The sequence below is a fragment of the Cucumis melo genome, chromosome 4, assembly GCF_025177605.1.
Source record: "Cucumis melo cultivar AY chromosome 4, USDA_Cmelo_AY_1.0, whole genome shotgun sequence".
NCBI classification, from domain to species: Eukaryota; Viridiplantae; Streptophyta; class Magnoliopsida; order Cucurbitales; family Cucurbitaceae; genus Cucumis; species Cucumis melo.
In genome coordinates, this window is record NC_066860.1 from 33,028,487 (window position 1) to 33,049,226 (window position 20,740).

At 32.3% G+C, this 20,740-nt stretch overlaps 5 protein-coding genes across 6 annotated transcripts; all 5 read right to left on the reverse strand.

Annotated features, from left to right (window-relative positions):
• Positions 1-94: 94 nt before the first annotated feature.
• LOC103486528 (UDP-glycosyltransferase 73C3-like) lies at positions 95-1,709 on the reverse strand. The gene has a single exon (XM_008444519.3). The coding sequence runs from the start codon at positions 1,645-1,647 to the stop codon at positions 214-216; it is 1,434 nt and encodes a 477-aa protein (XP_008442741.2). The 5' UTR covers positions 1,648-1,709; the 3' UTR covers positions 95-213.
• A 359-nt stretch (positions 1,710-2,068) lies between these two features.
• On the reverse strand, positions 2,069-3,856 carry LOC103486527 (UDP-glycosyltransferase 73C6-like). The gene has a single exon (XM_008444518.3). It carries the CDS (start codon positions 3,596-3,598, stop codon positions 2,153-2,155), a length of 1,446 nt encoding a protein of 481 aa, XP_008442740.1. The 5' UTR covers positions 3,599-3,856; the 3' UTR covers positions 2,069-2,152.
• Positions 3,857-4,879: 1,023 nt separating this feature from the next.
• Positions 4,880-8,100, reverse strand: LOC103486526 (uncharacterized). 2 transcript variants are annotated; one of them, XM_008444515.3, is made up of 6 exons: positions 7,574-8,100; positions 6,371-6,569; positions 6,167-6,284; positions 5,949-6,003; positions 5,363-5,466; positions 4,880-5,274 (listed from the first exon to the last, which is right to left on the reverse strand). In XM_008444515.3, exons 1-6 carry the CDS (start codon positions 7,734-7,736, stop codon positions 5,164-5,166), a joined length of 750 nt encoding a protein of 249 aa, XP_008442737.2. In that variant the 5' UTR covers positions 7,737-8,100; the 3' UTR covers positions 4,880-5,163. The 2 variants fall into 2 exon arrangements, with proteins under 2 accessions (XP_008442737.2, XP_008442738.2); XM_008444516.3 differs by having other exon boundaries at positions 5,363-5,463; positions 7,574-8,092.
• Positions 8,101-9,139: 1,039 nt separating this feature from the next.
• Positions 9,140-10,088, reverse strand: LOC127148994 (thaumatin-like protein 1b). The gene is made up of 2 exons (XM_051083433.1): positions 10,005-10,088; positions 9,140-9,813 (listed from the first exon to the last, which is right to left on the reverse strand). Exons 1-2 carry the CDS (start codon positions 10,057-10,059, stop codon positions 9,140-9,142), a joined length of 729 nt encoding a protein of 242 aa, XP_050939390.1. The 5' UTR covers positions 10,060-10,088.
• A 1,293-nt stretch (positions 10,089-11,381) lies between these two features.
• Positions 11,382-12,597, reverse strand: LOC103486525 (thaumatin-like protein 1b). Its single transcript, XM_008444514.3, has 2 exons — positions 12,374-12,597; positions 11,382-12,209 (listed from the first exon to the last, which is right to left on the reverse strand). Exons 1-2 carry the CDS (start codon positions 12,426-12,428, stop codon positions 11,536-11,538), a joined length of 729 nt encoding a protein of 242 aa, XP_008442736.1. The 5' UTR covers positions 12,429-12,597; the 3' UTR covers positions 11,382-11,535.
• Between the last annotated feature and the right edge of the window lie 8,143 nt (positions 12,598-20,740).

The window sequence follows — 20,740 nt, forward strand, 5'->3', positions numbered from 1 at the left end:
GACATTTCTTGTAATTTATTTTTTCCCTCATTGTAGCTAAGGACCTTGATTGTATTTAGTTTTCTTCTCGCTTGCCAATGTATTTAGTTGGGAGTGAAGAAGTAACATTGCCAAATTTATTATGAGCTGAGCACCAAACTTTATTTAGAACAACACATCTCGCAATTGAAAAGAAGATATATCAGCAATACATAATTGAATTTAGAAAAACCTTCAGAGTTGTTGATGTTTCTGAATTAGGAGTCTGAGGTTCCGGTGAGAGGAGCCGCCTTCTTCTACAGCTCTCTTCGCCATTTCAGCAAGCTCTTTGCATCTCTGTTTCATCTCTGCTCTATTTTCTCCTTCCATTACCATTTCAATGGCTTCTTTCACTTTTTCTCTCTTCACTACAACCCCCTTCTCCTCTTCCTCTCCCCAAGGCATACCCATTTCCACCCCCACACTTGCGCCGATTTTGAGTATCTCCACAATCAACGTCTGGTTGTATATTTGATCTCCAAAAAGCGGCCAAGTGATCATCGGCACGCCGGCTGCAATCCCTTCGATGCTCGAATTCCAACCGCAGTGTGTTAAAAAAGACCCGATTGAAGAGTGTGAAAGTATAAGAACTTGAGGCGCCCACCCACGAATCAAAAAGCCTCTCCCTTTGATCTTCTCTTCAAAATCATACTCTTCAAGCCATTTCAGTAGCTCCTCTGTTAAATTCCCTTTTCGTATGACCCAAATGAAAGGCTTGTTTAATGCTTCCAACCCCAATCCAAGCTCTATATGTTGCGCGGTCACCAAATTGCAAGCGCTTCCCAACGACACGTAAACGACCGAACATGGTTCTTGCTCATCCAGCCATTTGGTACATTCGTGTTCGTCAATTGAGGCTTTGTCTCCTCTTTCCGCTCTGTCGAGTTTGCTTTCGTTGCAAAGCGAAAGAGGGCCAACGCACCACACCCTGTCCGGCGATCCAAATATTTTCTTATACTCCGCATTATACTTAGGCTCTAACTCCTCAAATACATTTAAAATCACGCCATCTGACATCATATCGGCTTCGTTCGATTCTTTCATAAAAGCCACAAAATCGTCGTTGAATTTAGGTAGTTGCGCCTTGCGAAATTTGAATTCTTCTACTAAAGTTACAAATTCGTAATCAGATATAGAACGAATAAGGGTCTCCTTCATTCCTAAATCCTGCTGACACAGGAAAAAGAAGCAATTCAAACTGTAAAAAACGAGCCTAGGAATATTGTGTTTGTGAGCAAGGCGTAAGGTCCAAGGATGGCAACAATCGGAAATGATGGCGGTAGGTCGAGGACGTAGTTGCTGCAACAGTTCATCGGCAGGATCGTAAAGGAGATATGTAGCTCTGAAGAAGGTGAACATGGAACGAAATGATGGTAGCAACTCAGCACTCTCGCAGCCTTCAGGGAGGCCGACTTTGTTGCCGGGAAATGGGACTTGGACGACATGGATTTGGGAGCCAGAGTGGATGGCACGAGATAAAACAGAGTGGTAGCGAGCGGCGTTGATGGGGGTGGTGAAAATGGTGATAATGGCGCCATGGAGGGCAAGAAGCTTGGCGAGATCGATCATAGGGATCATGTGGCCTTGTTCCATGAAGGGGAAGAGAAGAAAGTGAGGAGTGGAAGCCATGGGAGTGGTAGTGTGGGAAGGAGGAAAGAACAAGGGAATTTGGTATTGTTATTGAGTGTTATCATTAACCTTTTTATTCAATGTGAAAAGAGTGATGAAAACGAGTGCTCCACAAATTTAGATCGAAATATTTATAAATTTACAAATTTAGAAATTTCCATCACCACAGAATTTCAGTTGGTGAACTTTGCTTTTTTACTCAATTTCACCTAATTTTGAGATTTTTTTTTTTTAGAAATTATCTTTAAGTTGTTGGGTTTAGGCAGAGGAAAATTAGATAAAATAGGACATTTGTGGATTCATTTGAATTTATGGCAAATTCTAAAATTAATAATTTTTTTTAAGCAAATCATGTGGAGATCATGATGCATTTTTTTCTCTCTAAATTTTAATCTTCAATCTAAAACTTGGGAAATCGAAGTATCAAAAGAAAAAACAACAAACTGTTATTCACATGAAAAACGTATGTTAATAGAAAACAGAAGATAATTGAATTACAAATAGTTTATAGTTCAAAGTTTTTTTGAGCATATTGAATTAGAAGAGTGAGGTTCCGGTAAGAGGAGCCGCCTTCTTCAACCGCCATTTTCGCCTTCTCCCCCAGCTCTCTGCATCTCTTCTTCACCTCTTCTCTGTTTTCTCCTTCCATTACCATTTCAATGGCTTCTTTTACTTTTTCTTTCTTCACCACAATCCCTTTCTCCTCTTCCTCTCCCCAAGGTATACCCTCTTCCACCCCCAAACTTACGCCGATTCTCAGAATCTCCACAATCAACGTCTGGTTGAATATTTGATCTGCAAAAAGCGGCCAAGTTATCAAAGGAACCCCCGCCGTTATCCCTTCCATGCTGGAATTCCATCCGCAGTGCGTCAAAAAACACCCAATTGAAGGGTGTGAAAGTATCAAAACTTGAGGTGCCCACCCACGAATCAAAAAGCCTCTTCCTTTGATCTTCCCTTCAAAATCGTACTCTTCAAGCCATTTCAGTAGCTCCTCTGTTAAATTCCCTTTTCGTATGACCCAAATGAATGGCTTGTTTGATGCCTCCAATCCCAGTCCAAGCTCTATGAGTTGCGCCGTCACCAAATTGCACAGACTTCCCAACGATACGTAAATGACCGAACATGGGTCCCGCTCGTCCAGCCATTTGGTACATTCGTTTTCGTCGATTGAAGCTCTGTTTCCTCTGTAAGCTCTGTCGAGTTTGTCGTCGTTACAAAGCCAAACAGGGCCAACACACCACACTCTGTCTGGAAATTCTCTTAGCTTCTTATAATCCGCAAGATTCTTAGGCTCCAGCTCCTCAAATGAATTAAAAATAACGCCGTGTGACGACCAATCGGTTTCGTTTATTTCCTTAACAAAAGCCTTCATATCTTCGTCAACGGATTTCGGTAGCTGCGCCTTGCGAAATTTGAATCCATCGACTAAAGTTACGATATCAGAATCAGAGATGGATTGAATAAGAGGCCCCTTCATTTCTAAATCCTTCAAACAAAGAAAATATAAGCAACTCAAGCTGTAGTAAACAAGCCTGGGAATGTTGTGTTTCTGAGCAAGGCTTAAGGTCCAAGGGAGGCAGGTATCGGAAATGATGGCAGTAGGTGGAGGGCAGAGTTGCTGCAACAGTTCATCGGATGAATCGTAAAGGAGATATGTGGCTCTGAAGAAGGTGGGGACGGAACCTAATGAGGGTAGCAAGTCCATATTCTCGCAGCCTTCAGGTAGGCCGGCTTTGGTGCAAGGGAATGGGATTTGAACGACATGGATTTGCAAGCCAGAGTCAATGGCGCGAGCTAAAACAGAGTTGTTGCGAGTGGCGTTGTGGGGGGTGGCGAAGATGGTGACAATGGCACCACGGCGAGCGAGAAGCTTGGCGAGGTCGATCATGGGGATCATGTGGCCTTGTGCCATGAAAGGGAAGAGAAGAAAGTGAGGAGTGGAAGCCATGGGAGTGTTGGTGTGGAAGGAAAAGGAACAGTAGATGGGTTTCTTTATTGACGTGGAAGATTAAGAAAAAACAAAAGATTTGGCATACATCAGCAATTTGGTACGATGGGATTAGGATTTCGTGGTTATATTCTATCTGGTACAAGTTATGAGTTTCGTTCACTCATAGAATTATTGGTCTTTTATTGGGACGATCCGTGATGTTTCAAGAAGCTTTTTGAACTTATGAACAACAATACTTTTGTTTGGTTTAAGTAGCAAAACAAGTTCAGCCAAAACTTTTTTCTTTTCATGTAGAAAAGTTGACGAAAATACCACTCGATATGTCCATTTGTGGAACATGTAGGAAAATTTAACAAAAATAGGATTGATATGAGATAAAGCCAAATAAATTAGGCCTCTTCGCATGTGGTTGAAAATATAGATGATTTTGAATTGTGAGGATCGTATAAATAGCTAAATTTAAATAGCAATTATAGAAAAATGGGTAAGCGACTTGATGTCTTGCACTTGGAAGCTTGTATGACTAAACTCCTCAAGTTTTATAAATGAATTAATTTAGACCTCTTATTAAAGTCATACGTCAATGTATGTAACCTTCATCATAAATGTTGAATTAACAAAGTAGAAAGATTGGAATTGATAGGCTATTTTCAAATAAAAATCTTTTATAAAAATTTAATCGATAAAATTATAAGCTAAAACAAAACTTAGATGTGAATTACATAAATTGATACACTTACCACAAGGAGATTGGGGCAGAGGCGCAACCATGCATGTGGAGTAGAAAGAGATAAATGTAGAATAAAAACCTTTTTTTAAAAGAAAAAATTATTTTACAAAGAATTAGAAAAATAGAAGGGATGAGAAGGAAATATAAGGCAGTGACTAAAAAAGCTAAAAAAAATATCCAAACCTTAGAAGTCAAAAAAGTTTAGTTTATCAAAAACTTGAAGAAGAGGGGTTTACAATTGCTATAACAATTGTTTTCAAAAGTAAAAGACTAAAAGAGAGGTAAACTAAGCAAAACAAATTGAGATAATTTGTATCAATAGACGAAAGTTAAAGTTTCTCCATTTTTAAATTAAGAACAAAATGACTATTAAACCAATCTAAACTATAACTAAAATGAGTATAACTCGAAATCAAAAGCTCAATTCTCCCGCTCCACACGCGGTCCAAAAAGAAACACACATTCCTTTTAACATTTTTCATCTCCTTAATTGGCCAAAGAACAAGATTGTCCCTAACTTCAAATGGACTCACGACTGGAGAGAGATGTCCATCCAAAAATTCAAGACCATCACACTGATATAAATTAAATGTCAAAGGAACATATCATGTAGAGTATTTAGACAAGGGAATTTAAACTTCTTTTAAACAGGATTCTCTAATTAATGTTATCGAAACCTCAGCCTATTTACAAATGATGAAAACCATATATGCTGGGATAAATATGAGAACAAAATTAGCAACTTTTCACTTATGCAAAAGCAGTTGAAAGGTTAACTGCATACTGTAGATTGTAGAATGTAGACTTTACTAGGCTTGGATTGGATGATGGCTCAGGCAATTGGTGAAAAAGGAGAACCAACTGGGGCTGCAAGCCCAAGGTACCGCATTATCCTCATTCGGCGAAATTTTCTTGTTGATTTAAGAGATATGGTCATCTCTTCCTACAGAAGAAATTTATTTTATCATAATATAAAACTGCTTTTATTTGTTTTCCATGGCTTGGAGGAAAAAAATGAGATAACAACTTACATCGAAAGGAACTTTTGGCTTTCTTTCCCTTTTCCCTCTTCCTCTGTCTTGGTGTAGGTCATTATCTTCAATCCTGCTTGAATTTGATGAAGACCCCTTGTCTGCTTAAAGAAGAAAAAGTATAAATCGATGAGATATAACTGAAAGGAGTAGATAAATATTCACAGACATAAAAGTGGAGAAAGTTGAGTTAATTTTTAAGTAAAAGTTGGTGTGCAATCTTTGAAACATATAGTTAGCTCTAGCATAAACCAAAATTGTTCATCACATTCGATGTCAGGTAACGAAACATATACAAGAAATATGGGAGGCATTGATTTTTCAAACACGCATAAAGCTTCAGTATGAAAAGTATTGTTATCTCCACCTCCCATACATAAATGTTAACAAATTTCTCCAAATAAGATATTTTCTATATGAGGTTAATGTGTATTGCAAAATGGAAGGTGGTATACATGTTTCTTAGCTTAATGATCAAAAATAATTTTCTTTCTATTCCAGAAAACATAGAGTTCTTGGCAGGAATAGTATCTCTAAGATGACTTCAATAAACTGGCAGATACTGATGAAGAAATCAAGTGCATACCACAAGATTGATCTTGAAACTCTACCGTGGTGTTTGAACTCCTCTCCTCAAAACTCTGAAGGAAAATGTCATGCACAGAGTTTTAACCATAGACATAAAAAGGAAAAGTAGAAAGGCCAGATATTTCTAAAGGAAAATCAAAATATGCAGCTAACAAATTCAAACTAAAAAGGATTTGTTTTTTCAAATTTAATGACAAAGAATAGCACATTACTTACTTCAGTAGACCACAACTGTACATTCTCCGGAGTACCAGAAAGACTGTTGCTTTCTGAATCTGGTAACTTTTTACCAACAGGGAATGATATCTTAGAAGTACCTTTTCTCTTGCATGAACTGAAGAAGGATAATCAAAACAGTTACTAATATGAAGAGAGAAGAGAAAATTGAAAGTGGCTATTTAACAACAGTAAAAGGCAGACCTATTGCTGAGGCGGCATTCAACTGATTGCATTTCATCGGGACTTGAGCATAGGCTAAGTCCTTCATCTTCCTCCAGGGAGTTGCTGCATTTCACCAAAGAGCTAGAGGAGAGTTCTTCATTTGTATTATCTGAGTGATTCACCATCAATTTCGACGATCCAACTTCATTCAAGGACAATCGTAGCAAGGCAGCTGTGTCTAAAATGTGTCCCCAAGACTTCAGGTTCAGTTTTAATCGTATAACATATAATCCAAATCTAAACATCAAGACATCAATTTTAAAAATATTATAGACAACGGAAACGAATGGCAGATGTCCAGAGTGCACTTCAACAGGGAAAGGTTAACAAAATGAAATGAATGATAAAACTTGTGGAATTGCTAATTGCTATAAACAATCTATCGAGCCAGATATTTCTGATACAACAACTATCCAAATTAGTAATAACAAATAAACAAGTAGGTAATGATATCTTGATCCTTATATTGGATGATAGACATAGATGCATCTGGCTGATGTATTGTTATGATTCCCATTGTATTAACGAACATTAAATCATAAATGATAAATATATCGTTCATTCACACATTGCACTCACTAACAGCCACTGATTTCACCTAAAAGCCAACTACACTACGAATACCCAACTGAGAGAAACCACCTCCAAGAAGTCAACATGGTAATAGGAAAATTGCATCCAGAGGTAGGGATCATCTGCCACTAAATCATTAGAATTCAGAAAAACAACTTACTAACTTGGCAATTCATATTCTTTCAGATTTGAACTTCCCAACTCCCAAGATACACAACATGGAACACACCAACCACAAACGACTCCTACCCTACATTTTCAATTGTTCCCAGAATTATGGATGTAAATTATTGTCCATTTATAAATGAAAACAACTAACTAACACATAATGGTGAGTATTATAACTGAAAATAGGCACAATTACATGGATCACTCTAAAGACTAAATTTTTTATATCCAAGAACCAGATGCAAACACTGAGTCATGCAATTAATTTTTAGCTTTATCCGGCAATCAAAGATAATAATGTGATGACAATCAAACGAACAAGTAAAGGAAGTCAAGAGATCTCAAATTCAGCGCACCAAAAAAAAACCCAAAAATTAATGAGAAAATTAGGTTAGTTCAAAGAGTACAAAAAAAACAAAAGGGTCAGATTAAAAAATATACCTTGGTGGGGAATTGAAGAAGAATAGAAAAAGAGAGAGGAGAAATCAGTGCGGCGTTTAGGCGGTGAGCTTCGACGCTGTTGAGAATACTTGGGTATATTATCGATAAGGGGTGATTGGGTTTCGCCCTTTTTCTTCGGGGATGTCTTCCTCTTCTTCGCCATTGTCAAGAAATTGAGATAAACGCTTTGAAAATTGAATTCTTGAGGTAAAGAAGGAGCCCTAGAAGAAGAAGAAGAAGAAGAAGAAGAAGAAGAAGAAGAAGAAGAAGAAGAAGGGGATTTGTTTGGTAGTGGATCCGAAGGAGAGAATAGAATGGGGGCAGTGAGGAATTCCTAATTCATATAACATTAAGAATGGCCCATTCCATTCCATTCTAAATTCCCAATTCTTTTGAAAATCACTGCAAGACGCTGCCCACTCCAATTTTAACGAAAATAACTGATTTTTTTCCTCTTTTCCTTTTTCTTTTCTTTTCTTTTCCCAATACATACATATATTGATCTACCCAGCACATTCATTCTCAATCCTTTGTGAATTGAATTTCATAATGGCACCTTTTTCTACTTTTCAATATACCATCTCACATAACTCAAAATCTTATCAACTATCAAACAAAAACTTGTATGATTGGAACATCACCTTTCTTATATTAATTAGAAATAATGAGATATAAAGATTATGTTCAAGGTCTTATATGGAAAGGAATTAAATTTTCAACGACTTCTTATCTAGTTTATTCATAAATTCACTTTTGTCGTGATATAGAAAATATTAGAGGATCTTTTTACCAATAAAGTTACATTGTTTCGCTCATACTAACTAATCTTTTTTTAATATTGATTGAGCTATGTTATTAAATTGAATAATAGGAGTTTTATGGTTTTGGACAAAGTCAAAAATGTGTTTCTAACTAGAAATATAGCAATTACATCAAAGTTTAACTCCAATAAATATGAGACCTTAACTAGTTTGATAGTAAACCAAATTCAACTAAATTTAAACAAAGATAAGTGAAGCGTTCAAATTGATAATGTTGAAGTTACTATTATCCCTTTTTGGAACAATAATAATATTTACTCTTTTTGTTTAGAAATTCTTTCTCAAATGTATATAAAACAAATCTTTTAAGATAATCAAGAGTAACTATTCAAGGTTTACATAATTATTGTTCCACAATCCTTCTGATTGATACACTTGTAGTTTTCAACAAAAACATAAGAAAACGACACCAATCTTCATCCAAATGGTAACCCTAAAATGAAAAATACAAACCCTTTTAAACATACAAGACAGAAAAGGAAAGAAACAAACTATTACCAAATTCGGTTAAGTCCCAAATAAGAAAAAAAAATCTTATAATAAAAACATAAAAAATTTCTCAAAATAAGAAATAATTTTCCAAAAACAATAGACATGTTCAAAAAGTGATACTAAGTTGTAAGTTCAATTCACACGCAGAAATTGACATTGAGAAAAAGTTGTTTGAAAATGAGAACTATTGAGACATTAATTACTAATTCCTTCAAAAATTACAAATTTATTCAACTAATGATTTCTCATAATTTTAAATTATGGGACAGAAGGTTACATTAATAGTATAAAAACCAGTACATCCGTACGTCGGCGGCGTATTATCCCCAGGATATACATGCGCCGAACCGCACAATTCCTTAAACTTCGCCGAGTACTGATCCGGTTGACAATCCGAACCGCTACAACAATACTCCGGCGACTTCAGGGCATCGCACGCGCTATAGCATCCGACGTAGGCGCCGTCCTTGTTCTTGGCGACGAGAAACGAGGGGCAGACATTGCCCAAGTCCTGGACGCAGTCGACGGTGGGGCAGAGACCGAAGCCGCCGTCGACGAGGTGGCCGCCATCGGGCTGGATTCGGATGGGAATGTTGAAGCCGTGTACGAGGCTGAGGGCGTAGTGAACGACGGAGTTGTTGATGGCGAAGTTGAGGAGGGTGACGGGAAGAGCCGGTGGAGAGGAGTCGCAGAAGATGGTGCCTGACCCGCAATCGCCGGTTTCGCAGGTGAAGTGGTAGTCTTGGTCGTTGGAGCACTTGGTGCGAACCCACAAGGAGCCAGTCCATGTGTCGGGCATAATGAAGATCTCGAGAGTGTACGGTGGACTCTCCGGGTCAGCGTCTCCGATGGGTGGGTTTGAGGATAACCATATTGAATATGGACATTGGTTCTCAAAATGGAATATCACGTCTTCCGAAAGTACCCCTGCTAATATTGCATTCATATTACTATATTCAATTCAACCATCATAATTCATACACCCAAATTGCAAACTACAATGGTAATTGCAACCAAATTTATATTAGTATTAAAATTAATATATGTATTTGTAGTATCGTTGTTGTTTAAGAAGAAAATAGAAAAGGAAAAAAAAGGGTTAGAGATAAAAGTTAAACCTGCTGCAAGAAGGAAGAGTTGGAGGAGGAGAAGTGAAGTTTTGGAAGTGGCCATTGATTAATGCTAATAAATGATGAAGAAATTATGATAGCAGAGATTCATTTTATAGGGGGGAAATTAGTGGAGTTAAATATGAATTTAATCAAAGATTATTTCGAACATTATTGAAAATTAAATGGTGCACTATTTAAAAACTATAGTTTGCTATCATTTATTCGTCAATTAGCAATTTTAATATAAAGTCAGTTGCATGATTACATTTATAGCGGAATTTGATTGTGATGGAAAACAAGCCAAAATCAAATGAAAGTAAAATATGGAAGTATATCATTTAACTAAGTTATCTTTGAAAATGGCACACTACTAATATTGTAAGTGTATTATTTTATTTGTAATATCAACTTAGGTGGAAATTCTTATGTATTGAATTGTATTTGTGCTAAAAGATGATAGGGTTTTAGAACGAAAAAAAAAAATTAAGCTTATTTTTCCAAAACTAATTAAGTGAATAGATAACATTAATTTTTTGGCAAATTATTTTATATTTTGACTTTTACAAATCATTTCCAATTCTTTAAATAAGTTTATTTTGAGTCGTGAATGATTTTATCAAATTCCTTTTTAAATCATAATCATTATTCTTTAAACAAGTTAATTTTGAAATCTTTAAAATATCATATAATTTAATTTCATGGAAATGGACCTTAAATTTTTCTCGAATTCTTAATGAGATTTTTTTTTTATTGGAAAAGAAATTTTAAATAGACCCACAATTTCTCTTTTTTTTGGATAAAAAATAGACCACAAATTCATGGCTATAACTCTACTAATAATTATCATATTATATCAGCTTTCACTTATTTAAGTCAAGGAAAGATGAGGTGGGACTGTACACATTTTAAGATAAAATTAATTTGTTTTATTTCTTTATTTTTTTAAAAAAAAACAAAGAATTATCCTTAGCTAAAAATAATCTTTCGTTCAATAATCGATTTTTCGAATAGTAGTCGATCTTAATACTAAAAAATATTGTTCAAACCCCTACTATAATTAATTTAATTTTATTTTAAAAGGATTGGATACACACCGTGTTGTTCAGTCGTTTTATGTCATCTATCAAAACAAGCAATCAAAAGTTGTTATGTAATAAATTTTTTAAAAGATACATATTTTTATAGGTATTCTTTTTCATTCGAGTATATGTAAATGAGTACAATTCATACTATCTCACCCCAAATATTACTCTCTTTTTTTTTTCTTGGTAAGTTGATGATGAGAAGGATTAGTCCATGGAGAGAGTTATATTTATAAGTTGTCCCATTTTTAGTTTGTTATAATTTAAAGTATGATCTTATTGATTGTTAAGTTGACATATATAATAAGAAATAAAGTTTATTTCATAATATATCATTTATAATCCTATACTCTCAACACCCTACAGTCGTAAGTGCTGACTTTTTTTATTCTCAAATACTTTTCTTTCATTGGCTAGTACTACCAAGCCAATTACTATATCTTCATATTATCTTCTCAACCGCAAAATGTGATCACATAATTTGGCCTATTGTTGCAAGTAAAGGTGCTGTTCTTATCATCATATGCATAACTGTAAGCATCTGGGCATTGTCTCTCGAAGATCATCGAATAATTTGTTGGCGTGCACTTGTTAGGATCATTGAATTCACCAGTGCAGCAATACCGAGGTTGGTTGAATGCAACACAAGCACTCTTACAAGCAATCACTTCATTTCCTGATTTCACCTGCAGCTCCCCTGGACACACCCGGTTCACGTCCGCACGGCAGTTCGATGATCGACATGGCCCTGTGCCGCCTTGGATGGTGATCGAGGCTGGCACGTTGAAGCCATCCACTAGGCTGACATCGTAGAAATCTTGGCCACCTCCGGGGGCGATGGTGAATTCGGCTAGTGTGGCTGGTGGAACTCCTCCGGCACCATTGCATGAGAGGCCACGACCGCAATCGCCAGTCAAGCAGTTGAATCGTCCACCGTTGTTGGAGCAATGGGTTCGTGCCCATACCCGACCGGTCCATGGTGCAGGGACGGTAAATGACCTCGATGCTCCACGAGCTAACTCAAACCCGGTTGTTGATAGTTGTGGTTGGCCTGGACCGCTGGTTAACGTTGCTGGCCATATGGTTGTCGGACAATTGTTTCTCACAGTTATTGTTGCAGCCTCAGCTCCTAGAATAATGCACAGTACACCCATGTGAAGAAGTAATTAGGGATGTCATTAAGTGCAAATTATAAATGAAAGAAATTGTGAAAAAATAAATACAAAGTTTTAAGAATAGAAAACTAAAACGAGACATTTAAGAAATTAAAGGAAGAAATAATGAGAGATATACCAAAATGGAGAAGGAAGAAGAAGAATGATGAAAGAAGGAGTGCATGGTTCGCCATTTTTGAGACCTTTTCAATTTGCTTAGTTAATCAACTAACTTTTGTAATTAATCTGCAAACTGAATGAGTTGATATGAATGAAAAGAGAGATACAGAATATGGTATTTATAGGCAAATGTTTGGAGCACACAGTTAGATTGGTGGTGAGCTTGCCGTGTTGGAAACTAATTTGACAGACCACTAAGAAATGGACATGTAATTAAATTGGGAATTAAAAGAAATTGATTCATGGTAATACAAAAGACTAATCAAACTATATCCATAAAAATCAAGAGAGAGATCAAGATGTATGAAGATTTTAGACAATAACTACATTTTTCTTCATATTGATTAGTTCTACATTGACTTGTAAACCTTATATATAAAATTCAAAAATTTATTTATAATTAATGAAAAACCCTTCTGTTATATGTATTTTTGTTCCACGTTTCTTAATACTCTTTTTTTTTCTTAGTACTTTTTTTTTAAAATATATATGTATGTACGTAAACATTGATGCCTAAATTTAGACAAGTCAAATAATTTGAACTCTGGTTGGGTCAACAATGGTAAAAATGTATTTAGAGAAGAAAGTAACCTTCAAGTGAGCAAAAATTATCGATGTAGTGTAGATCACACATAATACTATGAATATGATTAAGCAAGTTTGGAGACGAGGTTTTTTATGGAATTCTTAATGGAGATCAACCAACTTACCTCTTTCGTCACCCTCTTCCTCATTTATAAAGTTGGATGACCTAAATTCATCCTCATATTAAGGTTTTTAGGTTAACCCCCAACTTTTATCTTTATTTGTTACCTCAAGCGAAAACATGTGATTTAATGGGCTTGGGAGGGTGAGCAAAGTTTATTAATTAACTTTGTGCTAGAGTCAACCTTCCGTGTTGGTTAAGATTTAATCATACATGGGAGACACGGAAGGTCGAGGAAAATCAAGTTGATTTAGCTTTGGATCAAGTCAGTCTTTCTCCTTATAAGCTCATTTTCCTCCTTTTGGATCTTACCATTCAATCTAAAATTATTTAGAGGGAATTCTTAGAACAATGTAGTGAGTTAGTCTTATACCATTTTTAAATTGGAATTGACACAAAGTTTACGTATAAGACACCAATGGATCATTCAAAAAGATTTGACAGTTCGATCATCTCGATCATCTCTACTCTCCAATTGATGACTCAATCAAAATAAGAAATTAAAGTTTAATCAATACTCTTTGGTTAATTTCATTTTTATTTTTTAAAACAAAGGAACACATATTATATGTGTGTAATTATAAAAATGATAAAAACATATAAATTAAGGAAATACGCCGATGTATTCTAGAAGAAAATTAGGCTTGGAAAAAAGAAAAGAAAATTCAAGACGTAAGTTAAGTTAAGTCAAGAATGTAATGAAGAAGAAATATAATATCATCATTTAGAAAATGAATCATAAGATCGATAGAATAATAAAAAATATATAATCTTGGAGACTGTTTGACCCCTTCACTCTCAATTTCAGAAAAATAAGAAATGTTCACATATCATGTTTTTTAAATTTAAAAAAAAAAAATACTTTTTCCCCAGAAGATCAATTCAAATCAAAAATATATTTTTATAGTATTTATTGTGCAAAAACCATAAAGCAAGTGACGTACATTTAAGTTAAGTTCTTGGCTGCTATTACAATTAGAACCATAAATTTACTAATTAACAAACTCTAAATACGACTTAGTTATTTTAATCTTTTTTTTTTTTCAATTGATCCAGTGTCTAGATTATTAAAAATGTTAAATCAATAATTAAGGAATAATTTAACTCTAAGTATTTATATTTCTTTTTTAGTGACAATCCCAACATATTAAAAGGTATACTTACTTTCATCCCAATTGTGTAATTTGATCCGGAATTGAACTGAAAATATTGTTTTTTTTTTTTTTTTCAGAAGCTGTATGCATTTAAATTGTAAATGAATTATTAATATAGTAAAAGAGAGATGGGGAAGAGAAATAGAAAATATGCAAAATATTAAAATGTGGATTTTTGTAATTGAATTGAATTAAGACCGCATCTCTCGTTATAGATTGAATGAAATTGGAGTCTCTTATTTGACTAAAATACACCCATTATTCAAAGGTGTAATTTGTCTTTGCCCTAACAAATGCCTTCTCAACTATTCTAATATATTTAAATATATGTGAAGTTTGATTATTCAAATTAAATTCTCAACACGTTTTTTGGTTTTGTGATTAATACCCCGTTTTTAGTCTTCTAATTAATTATCACCAGCCTAACTTTACAATACAAGTATTATTATCTCTTCAAATTAAGTAAATGTGTTATATTGAGGATCAAGATGTGTATTTTAAATTGTACTAAGAAAAGTATTATTATGTCCCTTCTTAAAAATAAATATAGGCCGACTATTCTTTCTTGCGTAAACTTTAAATAAATAAATAAATTAGTAGGTTAACTATATAATTAACGTGTATTAGTAAAAATGGTCATATTTGATTTTATTATATTTAAATGAGAATGAGTGTCCAAATTGTTTTACAACTACAAAATTAGGAATGTAATACTAAAAATTTTAAAACTAGTTATCCTGTTGATCGTATAGTAATATTTATTAAAATTCTAATTATAACAAAATTTACTATAGACTCTGTTGCTAATAGACTTCGAGAAAGTTAATAGAGATGCAGAAATATGAAAAGAAAATATTTTTTTTCCTTTTTTGCCGAATAATTAGTTATAATGTGGTAATTGCACTTGACATCTTTTCCAATCGGAAAAAAATGGTCAACCATTCCAAAAAGTATATAAATGTATAGTTTGATTGACAATATTTGTGCTTCTTGTTTTCGATTCCTATTTATCATTTTTCAAGAAACATAATTATTTTTAAAAGAAAACCAAATTTAAAAAAAATAAAATATAGTTTCTCCATTTCTTATTTCTATTTACTTGATCAGAAACATAAAACAAGAAATAAGAAATAGAAAACAAAAAAGAAGAAAACTTCGTCATTTCTCAAATCTACGTAAATTTTGTGTTTCTTATTTAGTTTTCATTAATTCTGTCATTTTTCAATGTCTTAATAATAAAGCATGAGATGTTTTCCTTCCTCCCTAGTTGAGAAAAGAATAAAAGGAAATTAATATAATAGGATGTAGGCTGTATCAAAATTTTAATGCCCTATCATTCTTCATAATCTTATTATACCTATTTATTCATTATTCATTATATACCTCTTCAATTATGTGAATCCTTAAAATTTTGTCTTCAACAGATGTTTGGAGAGTTAAAATATAAATCATGATTATCAAAAATCATATGAGTAATAGAAAATGAAAAGTGAGATTAGGAAGTACAAGGGTTGGATTGAAATTTCAAGTATAAAAGGTCTTATTAATGGGCCGTCGAATTGAAAGAGCCACAGCCTTTTGGGTTCTTTGGGCGCTCCACAGCCCCACCGCTCTTACTTTACCCACCCGCTCCATAACATACAATCACCCAACATCCCCCGCTGTTTTCTTTCTATTTAGTTTATTTTCTTTTTTCTATAATCATTGTAAGAATAGAAATTCAAATTAACAATCTTGGTGTCTTTATCGTTTAATTTTATTGTTATATCAATAATCTATTTAGTCGTACTTTAAATAGATGTCACTTCGTAATTCTTATACACCGAGCATCTTCTCAGATTTTTACAACCAAGATCAACTTGACATTACTCAATAGTATTAATCAATTTAAAAGCTAATAACGATAACTTTAATAAAAGAAAAAAAAACAACTGTATTGATTGTCAGTGACGGGCAATAAAGGGTGGAAAAAGGGAAAATTTAAACAGATTAGTATTGTGTGTGTCGACTAGGAAGGCACATATTCGTTGTTCCACTCAAATTGTGGGCTATGCCTATGGATGTGTCTTCATTGGAAGCATTGCATTGAAATATGAGTACGCATATTGTAGGCATAGGTTTAAGCACGACAATAATTTAAACTTAAACTTGAATTCAATTACGATGATTGATGTTTTCTGTATTTATATATATGTATATATTATATAAAGATTGATATGTAAAAACAAATTACAAATTAGACCTATATGATTAGGAGAAAATTAGAATTTAATTCCTATAACTTTAGAAAATTAATCCTTACAGTTTTCCGTGAAATTTAATAATAAATTCCAGGCTAGATTGGAACAATTTCAAACACAATCCAGTCTATACCATATACAAATATAGACTATTTAGAAGACCGATCAAATTATTAAAAAATTAATTCTAAGTATGAATAATACAAACTTCTCCCCATGACAAAGAACATCTACAAATTATCCATGTGAAAGGAAAAGAAAAATAGATGAAGATATTGGGGATTAGGAAAAGGCCAAACTTGTGGAGATCATTGAGTGATGGGTGATTGGCAATCATAATGTTTTGGCATTTGAAATTTAATTCCATAAAATTTCTATCATTTAATCATGAGTTGCTTTTTAATTCTAATTTTGTCAACTTAAATGGTTATCTAATCAAAACACAAATAAGATATTCTAGCTTTCCACTTTGTTAAATTAATAATAACGATAACAATAATTACTTATACCTTCTTTTTTTAAAACATCAATATATACTATCCTATATTTGTTATTTTTAGCCATCAATGATAGTTAACTAATACGTATATCATCAACAAAAGCGAAGAGAATCCAATTATCACTTTACATATAATTGAAAAAAAATACTAATTAACTATTGTAGATTTTTTTTTTTTTACCTCTCAACTCAACGTACTAATGGTAAGATTATACATGTTCTTAAGTTAAATTTTAATTAATTGGAACCTAACTTGATGGATTAAACACTTATCATCCAAATATCGAGTAATTGCACAGAATCGAGTAAGAAAATATAAAAAATTAAGCCAAGGGTATTACCCAAATCTAGGTACTAAAATATCCAACGTATTGTCAATAAAATAAACAATTTGATTAAACTGGATGACAAAATGGAGGAAAGAAAATGTATGACAATATTTATAGATTTGTTTGAATCAAAATTACTTGCAATGATCCCATCAAAGATGGAGCAAAGATATATACAGCCGACACGTAGTTGATAAGGGATGTGGAGTGGGCAACATGTATTAATTAATTAATTAGCAAACAGAATAATGGATTCTAATTGGTCAAATGGAGGCTCCACCATAATTAATGAGAGACAAAGATTATATATATATATATATATATATATATATATATTTTTTTTTTTAATATCATTAAAGTTTTTGCAACTTATTAAACTTTATTATTCATACATCAAAAGAGTTTATTATCACGTCGATTGTGATATGATAATTAATGAAATTTATTGAAGAAATTTCTGAACCATTGATTCAGAGAATAATTTTCTTTCAACCTTTCTTATGTGCTTAATTTATTTTCTAATTCACGTCAAACTTCTATATTTATAGAAAAAATTAAAAAATAAAATATTTACGTACAAAAAGATAATGACCTTTAAATTAACAATTCCTAATACATCTTTTTAAAAGTTTTAAAATAGAAATATTAAATAGGATCAAAAGAAGATTAAAAAGAAATTATCTTTACTACCAATGGTACTCACTAATTAGCTATGTACAAAGCACATTATGGTTCAAACGTAGATCTTTTACCTAGCAATCTAGAGGATGTGTGTGTTTGGTGATTCGTTTGTTTTCTGTTTTTTAAGAAAACAATATACTTTTTATATATAAAATAAAAATGATAGCGTTGTGTCTTTTCAATCCGATTGGAAAAGAAGGTCGGTTGATTTTAAATGACATTTCTAAACTTTACAAATTTTTAGGATCAATCCTTTTTAAATTTTACCTTTATTCTTTTTCTAATATTGTCTTTTCATTCCATTTGGAAAAATTGTAGCAACACTTTATCTCAAAGGGAAAAAGAGAAAGAGGGAGAGGGAAAGGGATGTCTTTTTCAAGGAAAACATATATTGAGATTAAATGTATAGATGTATTTGTTTATATTCCAAATATATATCAGCACAATGTCGCATGAAAACTTTATTTAACAGACAAAAAATAATGTAAATGGTCAAGTTTAGACCTTTGTATTATTATAAAATGTATCAATGTGCATTTGGAATAACTTTTACTTGTGTTGTGTACATCAACAATATAGATGTTCTTTTAGGTGGGAATCAATGATGAAAAGTTAAAATCGGTTTACTTCTTTACTTTATAGTGTGAATGAGAGGGAGAATACATATTTCGAATATGGAAAATAAATTTTAAGAATATGTCAAAGTTGCAATAACACAAATAGTTTTATTCCATTCACTTTAGGTATTTAACAACAAAAGAAAATATATATATTAAAAGACGTCCCAACAAAAATATTATATATGATTTCATGTTTTTATTGAATGACAAACTTCGTTTGATGAAGTAAGGATTATATTTATTATTAAATTGTTAAAATGCATGCTAATTTTTTTAATTAAAAACTACAACTTCTACGAAGAAAAACTATTATGTATAAATTTTTATAGTCACATTGAATTATCTCTTTTTGATTTTAATTACAATAACATTTTCTCGAAATTTTTATACTATTTCAATTATAAGAAAACTTTTAATTTAATATACAAAAACTCTAAAGTAAATAATACGACTTAGTTTGAAATTAAAATCATATAAGATAGGAGTTTAATCATGAAACATGGAGTAACCATTCTTTCGATATTTTATAAAAAACGACTACATTTTAAAACTACATCACAAGATTCCCAACACACATGCATTTATTTTATTGACAAAGTAACGTAAATAAACAAACATCACAATTAGGTGAAACAATGCCAATGGGCAATGGGAAACAAGTTGGATTAATACAATGAAATTAATTTTTTTTAGAAAAAATAAGGAAGAAATTAAAGAATTAGTGGATGCATCAAATCAAAAGTACGTCAGATCCTAGAAGATTAGGAGAATAGATTAGGGTAATTTTAATTAGTTTGATTAAATAATTAAAAGGGTGGGTAGAAAAAACAATGTCAAGGAGTGTTGGGACGGCATCGTCGGCGGTGAGCATAAAATAATGAACCGACCTCTCTCTTTCAATATTCTTTCTCGATAGAGAGAGGCTTTGGTCATTTCCGACTTGTCGTAACCCACTGGATTTTTTTCCCTCTAAATCCCTAAAAAGTCCTTCACTTGGATGTTTATGCCTTTTCAGTTTTTTCCAACTTCACACGTTTAATCAAATCGTTAAATTTTATCATACATAATTATTTAGTTTTCTTTTGATTTTTTTTTTTTGAAAATTAAACTCAATGTTATTTATCTTTTATCAACAATTTAAAAAATCCATCCAAATTTTAGAAAATGAAAAAAAAAATAATAATACATTCTAAAAATTTGTTTTTGTTTTTTGAATTTGGTTGAAAATTCAACCATTACATAAAAAAAAAAAAATACAGATCATCATAAAAAATTAGGAAATAGTAGACTTGACTTTTAAAAACTAAAACTAATGAACAAGACGATTACTAAACAAGACATAAACTTTGTATACTTTAATTGGTTTTTTTTATGATTTAATTTTAATCTAATCTTTTAAACGTATAAGATATTTATAAAATATACCAAATTTAAATTAACAAATAAATACCATAATCTAAATTTTTTTAAAAAATATATTTAAATATAACAAAAACAACTAAAATATTTACAAAATATACCAAAAGTTAAAAATTCTTATAAATGTTGAGAAAAAAATTCTAATTTTTTTTTTCTAAAAAAAGAACTTTTTAATAGGTTAATGACTAATATTTTTGAATGCATGTGAATTGGTTTTGGTATATCATTTTCCCAATAGTTCTCCAATAGAAAAGGAAGCCATATAAGAACTATATAATATAATCTATACTTCTCTAAAAAGAAAAGGTATGCCCAAATCCCAAGCGAAGTCAGTGCCTTTATAATTAATACACCCTAGTGATATTAATTTATAATATCATCAATGAGTATTCAAATAATTAAACCAAATCCTAAAACTTGGAAAATTCAACCACTTTTAAGTTCGTAAATAATTAAAATTAATATTATTATTGTGAAGTTGAAGTAAATGCATCGAAGAAGTAATACACAAATTTGGTCTATTTCTTAAAGATATTATTAAAAACACACACAAACAACTAAGAATTTCAAAATTTCCCATCAATTAGTTAAATAAATAATATTTTAAGTCACACATTATATTAATATTACATTAATGAATAGAAAAATAACGAGAATAGAACAACAATATAGACTTGG

Excerpts from the sequence above, each read along its gene's own strand:
- LOC103486526 (XM_008444515.3), bottom strand. The coding sequence starts at position 7,736 with ATGGCGAAGAAGAGGAAGACATCCCCGAAGAAAAAGGGCGAAACCCAA. Across the intron at positions 6,285-6,370 it reads GAATGCCGCCTCAGCAATAG|TTCATGCAAGAGAAAAGGTA; the intron begins GTCTGCCTTTTA and ends ATCCTTCTTCAG. Across the intron at positions 5,275-5,362 it reads AGCCAAAAGTTCCTTTCGAT|GAAGAGATGACCATATCTCT; the intron begins GTAAGTTGTTAT and ends TTTCTTCTGTAG.
- LOC127148994 (XM_051083433.1), bottom strand. The coding sequence starts at position 10,059 with ATGGCCACTTCCAAAACTTCACTTCTCCTCCTCCAACTCTTCCTTCTT. Across the intron at positions 9,814-10,004 it reads ACTCTTCCTTCTTGCAGCAG|GGGTACTTTCGGAAGACGTG; the intron begins GTTTAACTTTTA and ends CAATATTAGCAG.
- LOC103486527 (XM_008444518.3), bottom strand. The coding sequence starts at position 3,598 with ATGGCTTCCACTCCTCACTTTCTTCTCTTCCCTTTCATGGCACAAGGC.
- LOC103486525 (XM_008444514.3), bottom strand. The coding sequence starts at position 12,428 with ATGGCGAACCATGCACTCCTTCTTTCATCATTCTTCTTCTTCCTTCTC. Across the intron at positions 12,210-12,373 it reads CTTCTTCCTTCTCCATTTTG|GAGCTGAGGCTGCAACAATA; the intron begins GTATATCTCTCA and ends GCATTATTCTAG.
- LOC103486528 (XM_008444519.3), bottom strand. The coding sequence starts at position 1,647 with ATGGCTTCCACTCCTCACTTTCTTCTCTTCCCCTTCATGGAACAAGGC.